Source organism: Arachis duranensis, chromosome 1, assembly GCF_000817695.3.
Source record: "Arachis duranensis cultivar V14167 chromosome 1, aradu.V14167.gnm2.J7QH, whole genome shotgun sequence".
Lineage (NCBI taxonomy): Eukaryota > Viridiplantae > Streptophyta > Magnoliopsida > Fabales > Fabaceae > Arachis > Arachis duranensis.
In genome coordinates, this window is record NC_029772.3 from 13865387 (window position 1) to 13882886 (window position 17500).

A 17500-nucleotide genomic window follows, 5' to 3' on the forward strand; every position below is an offset into this window, starting at 1 on the left:
AAAGGTTGCTTTGACTAATACCGTGACAGGGAGGTTACACACCTTTTAATACAGAGTTTATGCACTCGACCAGGTTAGTTATCATGTGACCTCAATGATGTCCTTCATCAAAAGCTATCACCCATTGCCAACTTTCGATATTGTCACACCATTGAGTATATACCTCTCCTTACTCCCGTAACCGCTGGTACTGCTCATTGTATTGTTGCTCTATCTTAGAATACCCTACAGAAAAATTCGTTACAACATGACACCAATCATTACTTTATAAAAAAATTTATAACCAACAAATTTTATCTGCATATGAAGAACATGTGTTACCCATATTTATGATCTGTTTCTGTAAGTAAGGTGCCTTAAATCATCGTAGAAAATTTTACGCAATATGCCTAACACAAAACAGATGAAATACCCTAAAGACTCCACGCACCGTTACTTCTAATCATTGCTGCGCTGATAGAGTCGTGTCGATCGAAAATAATACCCACACTATTTCTCCGCACGACATTTCTATGTAGATTATCGAGAAAAAAGTGCCATGCGTCATCAGTCTCTCCTTCAACAATGGCAAAAGTAAGTGGCATAATATGATGGTTCTCATCTTGAGACACAACAACCAAAAGAGCTCTCTTGCATTATCTATACAGATGTGCGCCATCAACTTGCACGAGTGATTTACAATGTCAGAACGCTTTAATGCATGGATGGAAGTTCAAAAACTCTCGGTGCATTATCTTGATACCTTCCTCTACCTCAGATCCACGATATGCGGGTATAGCATCAACCTAAACCACAGAACCTAGGTTCTGTGCACACATTGCCATACACTATGCTGGCAAGCACCATAGGAGGCTTCCTAACCTCCAAAGATTTTTGCAATCGACTTTTGCTTTGCCAACCACGTTTTACGATAGCTTATTGTATAGTTGAATTTCGACTGAACATCTGCAACCACGATTCAGATCTTAATAGATGGGTTGGCTTCAACTAGAGGCCTTATAGCATCTGCAATTGTATCAAAATCCAGTTTTAAATGGTCTTGAGAAATTATACCCATAGTACATGTGTGACTTCAATTGTATCGTCTAATTTTCCAACAATATTTTCTCTGAATCAACTATCCTGAATTAGCCAATCGCAACTTTGCCATATTGCAGGCATTTTGTATAAAATGTCAAAGACTCAAACTCAAAGACCTTATAATCGACTCCCTTAGAAATTGTGTAATTCCTAATTGCCATGACTACAGCTCTCTTGGAATTGAATTCTATTCTAATAGCAAACTCACTATCTTGCACAGAAGGAATACTTGTATATGAAGAATATCAATTTTTAAGTTGTATAAAAGTATATTTAGTTGTATTTAATTGGTACTTTAACTAAATTTATAAAATATGTACTTTCAACAAATATATTTTAAATAATTCAATATCTAAATTTAAAACGTCTAATCGTAATTTAAAGATTAAAAGTAAAATTATTATAACGAAAAATAAAATAATGACATATCTAAGTTTGCCAACTCAAAAAATTTTTGTACGTTCATAACTTCACATAAAAGATGACAAACCAAAAGGATGTTGGCTTGCTACTGTGTTTATTACAGTCTGAACTTCCATGTTCGTGCTCTCATTTTTTTCATCATTTCCTCCCAACATGTCATTATTGGTTAAGAACTCTTCATCAATGTCACTATTTCTTTCTTTTTTACAGTATGTGTTATCCCCTTCATTTACGAAGGATTCGTTCACTTCATGACTAATAGCCAACTCTTCTAATTCAACATACAACTCGATCATCGACACATAAGCTTGATTCTATCGATAGATCATTAACATCTCTAGCATGGTGGCTTCATCAGTCACATTCATTACTTGAAACTGTATTACACTACGAAAAACTAATATGGGCTGTCTGTATAAAATACTATTGACTCTCTTTGAAAAATGATCATATATGTGTTGGCATAATATACTTTATAATTCTACAAACAACATCGTACAAGGAATAATGAAAGATGTTGGAATCATACAAATACATTTCACACCTTTATTTGTATATAGTATAATCTTACAATTAAAAATAGTAACAAATACACATTAATTTTCATTGTTTCTAAAAAAATTTCATATCTCTAATACTCTTACATTTTAAACCTCAATAAAAATTACAAATAAGAACACAAGTAGAAATCACAAGTAAGTACATAAAGGTATAAAAAAAAGTGAATGTTCTAAAACTTGAAGAGAAATTAGAAGTAAGAATATGAAAGTAGAAAAAAAAAGTGAATGAAGGTGTGATTCACTTCTATGAGGTTAATTTATTTATACTAAAATAAAAACTAATTTTTTAATTATTTTTTTTACAAAGCAGTAAAATTTTATTTGAAATAATATTCAATTATTAATTTTTTTTTTACACAAAATGAGAAACTGAGTTAGTCAATTTAATCTGATAAAGGGAACTCTCGCAGTATACGAAGGATCAGAAATGCCTAATTATCCATTTACAGAAAAATAATAAACATTCTTACTCCACAAAATTTTTTTAAAATTAAAAAAAATGGTGAAATCCTTCTGGTTAACAACGTGAGAAGGATGATCCCACTATTTTTCAGTCTAACACTCCATGTTTTCATATTTGAGAATAATACTAAAAATAAATTTATAATTAAATTTTTGGCCTTATTGTTTATATGATGAATTTTATTTTACTTTTATAATATTTTTTTCTAATTCTTTCTCATGTATGTTATTATTTTTCTATAGAGGCTTTGTTATTTCTTGTTAATGAGTTTTTTTTAACCTTGCTAAAGACCAAATTAAATAAAAAACTAACATAAAAGTAATACTAGAATCATAAATAATGAAAATTTATAAATAAAAAAATTAAAAAGTACTGAGAGTACTTAAAAAATATTAAAATTTATTTAAATATTTAAAATAAAGGGCAATTTACGTAATTAAATAAATCTGTTGAATCCTTTACTCATATACACAAAACACAAACTTGTTACGTGCATGTGCAATTTAGATTATTAGGTAAATCGTGGGAGCCAACCACGGTTTCTACTATCCACATAAACCGTGGCTGGCAAGGACGGATTACATGCGAACGAGAATCATCATAAATCGTAGCTGCCTACCACGGTTTATTGAGGCCGGAAAATGTACATAAAACCATGCTACCAGCCACGGTTTATGTAGGAGTTCGAATGGCCATAAACCTTTGTGAGTTGCAACAGTTTATGAGGAGTGAATGAATGTCAAAATGTTTGTTTAGTGTACTAAATTCATAATCATAAGTATGTTTCTTTTACATGTTTATTTGAATCACTTTGGTATGATTTACATCACGCGTGGTATTTGTGACGAAATATGTCGTAATCATAGAAGTTCAAACGTATATAAATATCAAATAAATAGTAGATAATATTTTACACAATTCCGATACATATAACCCTAAACATCATTCTAAGTACATAAAACAACATGGGACGAGGTGACTGAATATAAGACATAACTAATCAGAATCCTCAATGGTGTCACTGTCATCATCGTCGAAATGACCAAGCAGGTGACCTTCGGTGCTACACAAAGGAGGACACCTCACCCTCCTCGGTCTCTGGTCCGCCTCTGGTGCTGCTGTCTCTCGGGGAACAGCGTTGAATGCTGAAGCCGGTGTCCCTCCTAACGCGAACCATGGGTCAAAAGGAGATGCTGCAGGCTCGTTGAGGTCAACGGCCAACTGAGGCTGAACATCGGGAATAGGTGGCTGGTGATCAGCAAACTGGGAATGAACCTCAGGCATCTGTGGCCTATAATGGGCTGCATCATCAGCCCTGAGCATGTCTGCTATATTCCTAAAGAACTCTGACTGAGTAACAGGATCATTGATGTCTATCCCGACAGCAGCGGTTGTAAACTCAGCAAATGCCTGTGGCTCGAAACTCCCAAACAGCTGAGAGCTACTGCCCACATCGTAGGTGGGCTGATCCATCCCTAAAGCTGAACCACCCACATCATCACGAACACCGTGCTGAGTACCCTCATCCTCCATGGAAGGTCCTCGACCTCGTGCCCGTCCACAACCATCCCGGGTAGGCTGTCGTCTGGCTCTACGACGAGAAACACGATAATCCATCACATCTCCGTCATCAACAGCGGGTTGGTTCTCATCCAAACGATTGTCCAGCCATTGCCAATCTCGATCCATGGTACGGGTGCCTATACGGCAAAGCCGATTGACTCGCCTGTTATCAGGTCTGTCGTAAACCTGTACCCTAGAAGGGGCCTGGGACGACCCTCTGTGAAGAGCCTCCTCAGTCAACATAATCGACCTCGGATCCTGAAATGCAACATCTGGGGATAGGAATCTGTGGGCCACACGACACCACCAGTCCAAGTACTTAGTTGATGGACCGGGGTCAAGGACTCGATCGACCGGTATGACTGAATAAAGCCGGTTCTCCCAATGTCCGTGCCACTCCTGAAAATATATGGGGAACCATCGGTCCCCACCCCTGCCAACCTTGGCATGTAGCCAATCTATGTTTAGAGCCAGCTGGGGAAGATGCTGAACACCGCTGAACTGAGGTAGCACCCTATCCACCTGATACCACTCAATCGCAGCAAAATATATCAGGCTAGTGATGGTCATCCATAGCCTACGGTGCTTGTCAACTAGTATCTCCGGATGAATAACAGTAGCAACCTCGGCAGAGGAATAAGGCTCCCACACAAACTGTATCGAAAAAATGACACTTAAGTCAGACCATAAAATATAATCTAAACTAGTCCAAGTAAGAGCAATAACTAAATGACTCACATCGTGAACACGTAATCGATCCAACAAAAGGCGTGCAGAGACGACTTTTTGACCCACTGCATCGTTTCTCGGTAGATATGTAGCCCACCTACAATTTTAATTGAAATCATATCATAACAAAGAAGAACACATGATGTTGAACAAGCGAGCTTCTCCTCCATAACTCCACCATCCAAACCTCACCAAACTTACAACCCTCTCTCTCAAAGTCTCTCAACCACGAACAAGCTTCAAAATTTTTGTTTCCTCCCAAATGATCTGTCCTTAGCATCAACGGATTATGTAATTATACTACTACAAACATAAACCGTGTGAGGCAAGGGGATTTACGTTCATTGCCTTTTCTTCATAAACCATGGTAGGCACCCACGGTTTATGCCCATCAGTTTCCCTTCCTAATCCGTGGGACTCAGCCACGGTTTACAGCCATTATTTTCCATGCGTAATCTGTGCCTGCCAATCACGGTTTATGTGGATAGTAGAAACCGTGGTTGGCTCCCATGGTTTACCTAATAATCTAAATTGCACATGCACGTAACAAGTTTGTGTTTTGTGTATATGAGTAAAGGATTTAACAGATTTATTTAATTACGTAAATTGCCCTAAAATAAAATAATAAAATAATATAAAATAATTATTTAAAATTATATTCTTTTAAATAATTTTTATCAAAAATAATTTTAAATAATATAATCAAAATAATATTTAACTTATTATAATTTATTTTAATATTAAAATTATTAAACATAAACTACATTTAATTCACTTTTGATCAAAATAAAATTTGTAAAATTAATTTTATGAAAGATCAATTTGGTATTAATATTTTCTTTCATTGAAAAAGCACCAATAATTTAACTGCACACTATTAGATACTTTACAATACTAATAAATTGTGCCATTGAGGTTAATAAATTTTGCTACTCTTATTATTAGTTATCATATGAAATAGAGTATAATCTGACTCAACATATACAAATGGATTATATTTCAAAGTTATTCACTCACAAATTACACTAATTCAAATACTTATATAATAAGATCGACACTACAAATTATTATTTTTTTTTGCAAATAAAATCTCACTATCGACTTCAATTAAATGTCATTCCATAATTTTTGGGGATTCTCACTTCACATCCATTATGAATTCTAATTAATATGTCATATCATAATTTATCGGAACCTTTATTTCACACCCACTTCCTCCCTTTTTAATATCTTTTGTACATGCATTCATGTGAAATGTATATAAAAAAATATCGGCGTGTCAGTATGTTAAATATCTTAAATTATATTAAAATTTTATATTTTTTTACTATTTTATATACTTATTTTAAATAATAAAATTATATTTTTAATTATTTTATATTTTTATTTATATAAAGTTAATTTTACCGACTCAACCTATGATTCAATGATTGAACAAATAAATCAATGAACCAATAATTTAATTGGTTCGATCACCAATTCAATTCTAACAACTAGGCTCATAAAGATAACAATTGTAACGAGAGAAAAATATAAAAAATTCTTGAAAAAAAATAAAAAAAGATGTTAAAAACAAAAAGCTAAGTTTTAGTTTGTCATATTCATCCACGAGTTTGTTTATGTAATTCTAATTTAGAGTTAATATTAATATTTTAGAATATTTTAATATGTCATTTCATAATTATTTGGAATTCTCAATTCACATCCACTATGGATTCCAATCAACATGTCATACCATAGTTTATTGGGACTCTCAGCTCACACCCACTTCCTCTCTTTTCTGATATCATTTGCATGTGCCTTCATGTGAAATATATATATAAAAGAGTAAAGGACAAATAGGTCCCTGATCTTTTTTTTTTTGCGGACATTTTCGTTCTCAACGAATGAAAAATACATTCAAGTCCTTCACTCCCGAAAAACATGGACATTTCAATCCTTCCGTTGAGTTCAGGCGTTTGGACTGGACGGAAAAGTCTAACCTGGCAGAGGTGGCGCTGACCTAGCCGTTACGGAGGTCACGTTTTAGGGATTAATTCGAAACAGGACATATAAGTCCTCATAACGAAAACTACGCCGTTTTTGTAACCTCTCCCAATCTTTCAAATTTCTCTGCCCTTTTCTTTTTCTTTCGTCTTTTTTCTCTTCCATTCTTCTTCTTCAGCCCCTGCCTCCATCACCGCCGCACAGCCGTGCCTCCGTCAGCCACCATCAACGCCGGCAACCTCCTCCGTCCTATCTTTTCGCGTCTTCTTCCCTTTCTTACTCCCTTACTCCCATTAGTCTCTCTCTCTTCTCACCCTCCTTCCACCCACCATTCGTCTGCGACAACCTTCTCGACGACCCACAGCCACCGCGCATCCGCCTTTCTACTGGCACACCACCGTCGTTACTAGAGCCCAACCATCATTTCCTCTCTCTCTCTCTCTCTCTCATTACCACCCCTGTGCTTCCCAGGTCTTCTTTCTCTCTATTTAATTCACTCTATTATTACAATTAGTTAATTAATATTGTTTAGTTAGTTTTGTTTAGCTAATTTCAATTAGGTTAGATTAGTTAGTTATATTATGTTGTTAGAGAATCTGGCGTGGATAGTGGATTAGGTCTTGCTTGCTTAATGCTACTGTCTGTGCAATCACTATTTGTAGTTCATTATATTTAGTTTGTTCAATTTTTCTTGAGTTGTTAGGATTAGGGTTGGTTAATGAAAATTGCTGAGACTGATATTTTACACTGCTGTTGTGTAAATTCTCATTGCCTGTTTTGGTTAACAATGAACTCTTATGTGCTCATTTTGCTGTCTAATGCCACATCTCTGTTTTTAAAATAAGCTAATTCTTTTGATTCAATGATGCACTTTTGTTAGGTTTTATGTAGCTTACTTTTGATATAATTGTTGAACTCTATGAGAATTACTGCTTGAATCTGGTGCTTTTGTTCTCTGTGTTCTATTTCAAGCCATTGTGCTGTACTTATGTTGATTGTGCTACTTAGTTTTTACTATGCTTGATTATGGTTCATGTTACTTGTTTTTGTTCTTGCTTAGTGATGTTGAGTTCTTAATGCATATTAAACTTCAATTTTGATTCAGTGAGACTTGATTATTTGATCTACACTCTCCACCTATAATTAACTGTTGAATTCATTGTTTGTTTGACTTTGGAAAATGTACTATGTACTACTGAGATGTTGCCAAATTTTAGAAAAGTTTTGTTTTCAAAACTCAGTCTTCACTTTGGTTAATTGACATGGTATGCACGCTTTTCGCTTTAAATTTTGCCAAGGCCAATTAATCACTACCTTGGCTTGTCATTTCTCTGTTTAGTTGAGATTTTTCATTCTTATATTTCACTAAGCTGCTTCATATTTCTTATTTTCACTCATCTTTGAAGAGTGTTTGTGTGATGCTTTGATGTTTGATGTGTACTTCTTCATTCAACCTCTTTTTGCAATGTGAATTACATGAATGGCCACATGTATATTCAAATTTTTACTTGAGGTTTATCAACTTCAATTTTTCTGTCAATGTGCATCACTCATTCTTCATTCAATTCCACCACTGTATAATTTTAAATGGTTGCATTGTATGAGTGTGAATTGTGTAGAGGTCCTGCTTGTGAGTTGCTTGTGACCTACCAAAGAAAAGAAATCAACTGGGAAAGGAAAACAACCAGCTAAAGAGAGCACTGGTCTCTTCTCTGATCCCGACATGGGAGTCCCGACAGAGGACACATCTAACTTCCCGACATCTGAGGGGCAGCCTACCACTACAGCACCACAGCCTCCTACCCCACTACCAGCTGCACCACCTTTCGGTTTTCAGGGTCTCATGACTCAAGAGCTAGGGCTCAAGCTTATGGCCCGACTACACCAACTGGAGCGTCATATGGATCAACGTTACAAAAACATCAAGGGCCAAGACAGAGGATGGGATGACATGTTGGATGAGATGGATACTCCTGAGGATCGCTCACATACAGGACCAACAACTACTCAAAAGAGAGGAAGGAGGAGGTCGCGGGCGTTGATGGTGGCTGACGGAGGCGCGGCTGTGCGGCGGTGATGGAGGCAGGGGTCGAGGAAGAAGAATGGAAGGGAAAAAGAATGAAAGAAGAAGAAAATGGCAGAAAATTTTGAAAGATTGGGGGAGGTTACAAAAATGGCGTCGTTTTCGTTACAAGGACTTATATGTCCTATTTCGAATTAATCTCTGCCACGTGGCCTCCGTAAAAGCCAAGTCAGCGCCACCTCTGCCAGGTCAGACTTTTCTGTCCAGTCCAAACGCCTGAGCTCAACGAAAGGATTGAAATGTCCACGTTTTTCGGGGGTGAGGGACTTGAATGTATTTTTCCTTCGTTGAGGACAAAAATGTCCGCGAAAAAAAAGGTCAAGGACCTATTTGTCCTTTACTCTAAAAGAATATAAGCGTGTGAGCGTGTTAAATATTTCAAATATCTTAAAAAATAAAAAATATAACAATATAATAAATATAAATTAATTAGTTAATTATTAAAATAAAATTAAAAAAATTGTTATTATAAAAATATTAAAATTTTATATATATTTTTTACTATTTTATATACTTATCTTTAATAATAAAATTAGATTTTTAATTATTTTTTATTTTTTATTTATATATAGTTAATTTTACAGATTCAACCCATGACTCATTGATTGAACAAATAAATTAATGAACCAATAATTTAATTGGTTCGATCACCAATTCGATTCTGATAACTAGGCTCATAAAGATAACAATTGTAATGAGAGAAAAACATAAAAAAATTCTTGAAAAAAAAAATAAAAAAGATGTTAAAAACAAAAAGCTAAGTTTTAGTTTTTTACACGAGTTTATTTATGTAATTCTATTTTAGAGTTAATATTAATATTTTAGAATACTTTAATATGTCATTTCATAATTATTTGGGATTCTCAATTCACATCCACTATGGATTCCAATCAACATGTCATACCATAGTTTATCGAGACTCTCAACTCACACCCACTTCTTCTCTTTCTGATATCATTTGCATGTGCATTCTGATATTATTTGCATGTGCCTTCATGTGAAATATATATAAAATAATATTAGCATGTCAGCGTGTTAAATATTTCAAATATCTTAAAAAATAAAAAACATAACAATATAATAAATATAAATTAATTAGTAATTATTTTATATTTTTTATTTACGTAAGGCTGAATCGGTTGAATCAATAAATCAATGAACCAATAGTTTAATTAATTCAATCACCGATTCGATTCTGATAATTAGGCTCATAAAGATAACAATTGCAACAAGAGAAAAATAGACCAATAGTTTAATTAATTCAATCACCGATTCGATTCTGATAACTAGGCTCATAAAGATAATAAAGATAACAATTGTAACAAGAGAAAAACATGAAAAAAATTCTTGAGAAAATATACAAAAGATGTTAAAACAAAATGCTACGATTTAGTTTTTCATATTCATCCACAAGTTTGTTTGTGTAATTCTAATTTAGAGTTATTAGTATTTTGGAATTTTTTTTAAAAAGTCAACATAAATTTAGGATTTGTGTACTTTTGTCGTACGAAATCCATCTTTGATGGATATAACATTAGTTTTCATCTTTAATGGGTACTTTTGTCAACGTTCGTAAAATTTATGGGTACAAAGGAGTGTTTTTTCTTTTAGTTTAATTTAAAGTTTTACCTGTCTTAATTTTGGAACTTTATTTTTTATTGGGCTATTTTTTTTCTTTCTAAATGCAAACGTGATTCTAAAGTTACAAATTTTAGTTTTTGTATTTATCTTTATCTATTAGACGATTAATTAAAAAATATTAATTTTTATCTATCAATTTTATCCTTCCTTCAGTTCATTATTCATGTGATGTATTTTATTATTTTTTATAATATTATTTTATAATACTTTCTTATGTATGTTATTATTTTTTTATGGGATTTTTATTATTTTTTGTTCATAATTTTTTTTAATTTTTTTATTTTGTCTTGTAATTTTATTAATCTTATTAGAAAGATCAAATTAAATAAAAAACTAACATAAAAATAATATTCGATCATTTTAATATAAAAATTACCAAATATAAATCACATTTAATTCATTTTTAATCAAAATAAAATTTATAAAATTAATTTATAAAAGGTCAATTTGGTGTTGATATTTTCTTTCATTTGGAAAACACAATAATTTGACAATCAAATACTTTACAATACTAATAAATTGCGTCTCCAAAGATGAATTTTACTAGCCTTATCGTTGGCTATTAGATGAAACAGAGTATAGTTAGACTCAACCTACTACACAAATGGGTTATTTAGATACTCAAATAATAAGATCGAGCATGACAAATTATTTCTTGCAAATAAAGCCTCTCGCTACCGACTCTAATAAAAAAGCCATACTATAACTTTTTTAAACTCTTAGTTCACATTCTGTAACACTTTAATTAACATGTCATACCATAATTTTTTGAGACTTTCAGTTCACACCTACTCTCTCACTTTTTGATATTATTTTTATGTATATTCATGTAAAATATATATAAAAAAATATCAGTGAAGTTGATTTTTAATTTAGATGGAGCGATACCATTAATTATTTTTTTATTGTAAAAGATATAGGTATTTTAGGTATTGTATTCAGTAAATTATCATTTTGGATCATTCTAATAAAAGATTTATATTTTCATAAATTGATTAAAAAATAATAGTTTTTCAATCTTCTAAAACTAATTTTAATTAGACAAAATACATCTTATTTTTTTGTGACAAATTGTTAATGTAATTTATCTATTTTTTATATAAATATTTGAATAATTAATTAAAAAATCAATAAAAAATATCAATATCTGATAATCTGTGAAAAAATACTATTTTTTAATTAATTAACTTTTTTAAGATTAAATAGTAATTTAGTCTATTTTATTTAACACTAATAGTATTATAAGAAATAGAAAACATCAATTTGTATATGCATGTATTTTTCTTTTAAACAAACTAAATGTCAAGATAAATAAATGTTAACATCTGAATGTATATGAGCATATATATTATTTAAATTATAATGTGCTAAAACACAAAAAAATTTAGTATGCTATAAGTAATTTATATGATAAATTCTATTAGTACTTTAAAGCATGACATCTTTTTGGCCTATCTTAAAAAGAAAAACTATATACAATGTATGCCCATTTCTACATTAATTAATTATTTACCTTTTAGGCCTTTTCATATAAAATAATAGTCGCAAAAAAGGATAGGAAGATTTGTTAGGTAATTAAGAATTATAATATACTATGGATAAGCAAAAATAATGAGACCTATACCTTTGTATGCATGCACTATACTTACTAATTTTTCTATGAAAAAAGGAAATAAAAAATGTATGTACTTATTATTCCGTGTGGCAAACTTTGGTTGCTCACGTGTTCTAAGTGTGAAATAATTTATATTCTTAAAATTTTAAAATTTAAAAAAAATTTAGAATGTTATTTATATATTACTAAATAATAATCTTTTGTGCATACTCTACTAGGATTTGGTCAAAATCTTACGGAATCTTGTTTTTAAATACGAGTGTGTGATTTAAAAGTTTTATTGTTCTATTGAGCTACTGCAGGTATGATTATGAGGAGAATCTTACTAAACTATAACCCTGATCCACCTGGTAGAAAAGACGAAAAAGAAATTTTTTAGAAGAAGAAGATATAAGAAAAGGTATAGAAAATTGTAATAGAAGTTTAATACAGAAATTGATAGCGAATAGAGAATTTGATAGTGGAACCATGGAGGCAGCCTTCAATGTGATATGGAATCAACTAAAAAAAATGTGAATCGAAATGCATGGAGATAATGTATACCAATTTTTCTTTGATCGAGAGGCTGATGTGATTCGAATAGAAAGGGGATCTCCAAGACTTTCTAACCAATATGTGATTCATCTAAGGAGGTGGAAGGTGTTAAAAATAAATTTGATAGTTAGAAGTTAATTATAAATAGAAACCACAGTTTGAATAAGTTGTTTATATTTAGTTTTAATTTAAACCATTTGTTTATTAGGATGTATTAAGTTTAGACGTCAAAGAAAAGTATAAATACATATGTAATTATTTCATAAATAACAACACACAAATACATTTAATACATTTCTCTTCAATTTATATTCTTCGTGAGTGTGTATGCCTTATTCTTTTATTTTCCAACAAAGTGGTATCAGAGCCACTTATAAAGTGTTTTCGTCAAAAGGAACTAATTTATCTTTTCAATACCCATAATTATCTAAGCTCAACTATGACAATTGGGTAGCCCGAATGAAAGCAATTCTCGGTGTTCAAGGAGTGTGGGAGATGGTTGAGAAATGCTATGTAGAATCAGAGAATGTGGATAAGCTAACAGAAACTCAGAAGGAAGAATTAGAAAATAAAAGAAAGAAAGATCAATGTGCACTTACTATCATTCATCAAGGCTTGGATGATGATATGTTTGAGAAGATTGCTGATATAACCAACGTAAAGAAAGTTTGGGATACTCTTCAAAATTTCGTCATAGGAGTTGAAAAGGTGAAGAAGGTTCGTCTTCAAACTCTAAGGCCTGAGTTTGAGTCTCTAATGATGAAGGAGACTGAATCCATATCGGATTATTTCACCAAAGTTTTGACGGTAGTGCACCAAATGAAAAGGCTTGGAGAAAAATTAGAAGATGTTTGTGTTGTTGAGAAAATCCTTCGTTCTCTTAACTCAAAATTTTATCATGTGGTGGTAGCCATTGAGGAGTCCAAAGATTTGGATACAATGTCCATTGATCAGTTGAATGGTTCCTTATGGGCTCATGAAGAAAGAATGGATAAAGGCAAGCAAGAACATGTGGAGCATGTCTTGCAGGAAAAACTTTCGTGGAATGCTAGAGGAGAAACCAACGAAAGTGGAAGACAAGGATGAGGTCGAGGCCGTGGACGAGGACGAGGACGTGGTTATGGAAGAAGAAGAGATGAGAAAAATTATTCTCAAGAGAAAAAAAATCAAAATTTATCTCGAGGTCGTAGAAGAGGAAGAACAGTTGACAAAAGACACATTGAATGTTATTCATGTGGAAAGAATGGACATTATTCTTGGGAGTGTCAAACATCCAAAGAAGAAGAAAATAAATTTGTTGTGCACAGTGAAGATGTTGAAGAACCAACATTATTACTTACTCTCAAGGAAGATCAAAATTTTGAAGATAGTACGTGGTATCTTGACAATGGAGCTAGCAACCATATGACAGGTGATAGGAGTAAATTTATAGCACTCGACACCAAGGTAAAAGGACATGTGCGTTTTGGTGATGAATCAAAAGTAGATATCAATGGCAAATGGATGATCCTATTTGAGCTAAAGAATGAAAGTCATAAGATTCTTTTCAATGTTTATTACATCCCAAAGATGAAGAATAATATCTTGAGTATTGGCCAACTTATGGAGAATGGTTGCAAGATAGTCATGGAAGATCGCTATCTTTGGCTTAGAGATAAAAATAGAAATCTTATTGCTAAGGTTTCTATGACAAGAAATCGTATGTTCTTGTCAAACATGAGAAGTGGTGGAGCTATATGTTTGAAGTCATGTATTGAAGATCCACCATGAATTTGGCATATGAGATATGGACATTTAAATTTTAGTGGGCTCAAAGAATTGGGAACAAAGAAGATGGTAAAAGAAATTCCAACAATTGATCATCCGCATCAGTTATGTGAAGCTTGCTTATTTGGAAAACATACAAGAAAGAGTTTTCCAAAGCAGTCTAAATCAAGAGCTACCAAGTCACTTCAGCTTATCCACATGGATGTTTGTGGACCTATCAAGCCTTTTTCACTTGGTAAGAATGCCTATTTTTTGCTTTTCATTGATGATTATTCAAGAAAAATATGGGTTTATTTCTTGAAACAAAAGAGCGAAGCATTTGAAGCATTCAAGAAGTTAAAGCCCTCGTTGAAAAAGAAGGTGACTATGAGATAAAAGCTCTCAGAACTGATAGAGGTGGAGAATTCACTTCAAATGAATTCAAGATATTTTGTGAAAATCATGGTATTCGACGTCCCCTAACTGTTCCTAGATTTCCTCAACAAAATGGAGTTGCTGAAAGAAAGAATAGGACAATTCTAAATATGGCAAAAACAATGTTAAAAAGTAAGTTATTACCAAAAGAGTTATGGGGAGAAGCTGTTGCATGTGCAGTTTATCTCTCAAACCGCTCACCTACCAAGAGTTTGAGAGATATAACATCTTAAAAAGCATGGAGTGGTTTGAAGCCTAATGTATGACATTTAAGGGTATCTGGATTGATTGCATATGTCCAAATTCCTGAGCAAGAAAATTCGAAGCTTGATGATAGGAGCCCAAAGCTTGTATTTATTGGTTATGAGGAGAATAATAAAGGCTACAAATTCTTCAATCCCATGAATAATAAAGTAATAATAAGTAGAGATGTTGAGTTTAAAGAAAATACAAAGTGGGACTGGAGTACACAAAATGAAGTCACTTATGATTTTCTGTCTTATTTTAAGGAAAAAGAAGCCCCGATGCAAGAAGTGCAAGGTAAAATCGATCCTTCAACACCAGCATTAACCCCACTAGCATCATCATCGTCATCTCCATCCTCTAGTTCAAGCAAATGCCCTCATAGATATCGAAGTCTCTATGATCTCTATAAGCAAACAGAAAAGTTAGATGATGAAAATTTATTGTGTCTACTCTCTAATGATGAGCCTTTAAGTTTTAAAGAAGCTGTCAAAGATGAGAAATGGATACAAGATATGGAGGAAGAAATTCAAGCAATTGAGAAGAACAATACTTGGGAACTTGCATTACTTCCAAGTGGTCATCAGGCTATTGGAGTCAAATAGGTTTACAAAGTTAAGAAGAACTCTAAAAGTGATGTAGAAAGGTATAAGGCAAGACTCGCTGCAAAAGGGTATAAGCAGAAGCAAGGAATAGATTATGATGAGGTGTTTGCTCCAGTTGCTCGCTTGGAGACGATAAGGCTATTGTTGTCACTTGCAACACAGAACAACTAGAAAATCCACCAAATGGATGTGAAGTCTGCTTTTCTGAATGGTAATCTTCTAAAAGAAGTTTATATTGAACAACCTTTGGGTTTTGTTGTTGAGGGTTGTGAAGATAAAGTGTTAAGGCTTAAAAAGGCTTTATATGGACTGAAGCAAGTTCCAAGAGCTTGGAATGATCGTCTTGATACATATTTTTAAGATAATGGTTTCACAAGGTGCATTCATGAATATACACTCTATGTGAAAGAGGAAAGAGACAATTTGTTATTTGTTTGTGTCTATGTGGATGATCTTATATTCACAGGAAATAATCAAATAATGTTTGAAGAATTTAAGAAAGTAATGGCTCAAGAATTTGAAATGAGTGATATAGGACTAATGTCTTATTATTTGGGAATTGAAGTGAAACAAATGGAGGATGAAATTTTTATCTCACAAGAGGCTTATGCAAGAGAGCTATTGAAGAAACTTAACATGCTAGACTTTAATCCTACCAATACACCTATGTAGTGTGGAGTCAAAGTTTCTAAAGAGAAAAAAGGTGTAAAAAAAGTTGATCAAACATTATTCAGAAGTCTCATGGGGAGTTTAAGGTATTTGACCTATACCAGACCTGACATTTTATTTTCAGTTGGGTTAGTTAGTCGTTACATGGAGAATTCAACAGAAACCCATATGAAGGCAGCCAAGTGAATTCTTCGCTATCTTAGAGGCACTCTTGAGTATGGCATGTTTTATTCAGTTTCAGATGAATTCAAATTAATGGACTATTGTGATAGTGATTATGTTGGGGATATTGATGACAGGAAGAGTACTACTGGATTTGTTTTCTTTCTAGGAAATAATGCAATTTCTTGGTGTTCAAAAAAATAACCTATAGTCACTCTTTCAACTTGTGAAGCTGAATATGTTGCTGCCACTGCCTATGCATGTCATGCAATTTGGCTGAAAATACTACTAAAGAAACTTCATTTTGAGCAAGCTGAATCCACCAAGATTATGATGAAAAATAAGTCGGCAATTGCCCTAGCAAAGAATCCAATATTTCATGATAGAAGCAAGCACATAGAAACAAAGTATCATTTCATTAGACAATGTATTGAGAACATGCATGTGGAGGTTGAGTATGTGAAATCACTTGATCAAGTTGCTGACATTTTCACAAAACCTCTGAAAAAAGATGCTTTTCAAAAGTTAAGGATTGTGATTAGACTCAAAAAATTATAAGTTTAAGGGAGAATATTAAAAATCAACTTGATGGTTAGAATTTAAGAATGAATAGAAATCACAGTTTGAATAAGTTGTCTATATTTAGTTTTAATTTAAACCATTTGTTTATTAGGATGTATTAAGTTTAGACGTCAAAGAAAAGTATAAATACATATGTAATTATTTCATAAATAACAACACACAAATACATTCAATACATTCCTCTTTATTTTATATTCTTCGTGAGTGTGTGTGTCTTATTCTTTTATTTTCCAACAGAAGGAAGGAACAAGGATAGAAGAAGAGGATTTCAAAAGAATTCCTACATGAGTGCAACTTTGGGGAATGCCTAAGAATTGCAAAACTACTGAGGCTACAACCAAGATAGTAAGAAGGGTTGGTGAAGTTTTGGAGGTGGCAACT

General features: G+C 32.8%; 1 protein-coding gene across 1 annotated transcript; it reads left to right on the forward strand.

Annotated features, from left to right (window-relative positions):
- Positions 1-13136: 13136 nt before the first annotated feature.
- Positions 13137-13763, forward strand: LOC107480138 (uncharacterized). Its single transcript, XM_016100279.1, has one exon. The coding sequence runs from the start codon at positions 13137-13139 to the stop codon at positions 13761-13763; it is 627 nt and encodes a 208-aa protein (XP_015955765.1).
- Positions 13764-17500: the final 3737 nt, after the last annotated feature.

Excerpts from the sequence above, each read along its gene's own strand:
- LOC107480138 (XM_016100279.1), top strand. The coding sequence starts at position 13,137 with ATGAAAGCAATTCTCGGTGTTCAAGGAGTGTGGGAGATGGTTGAGAAA.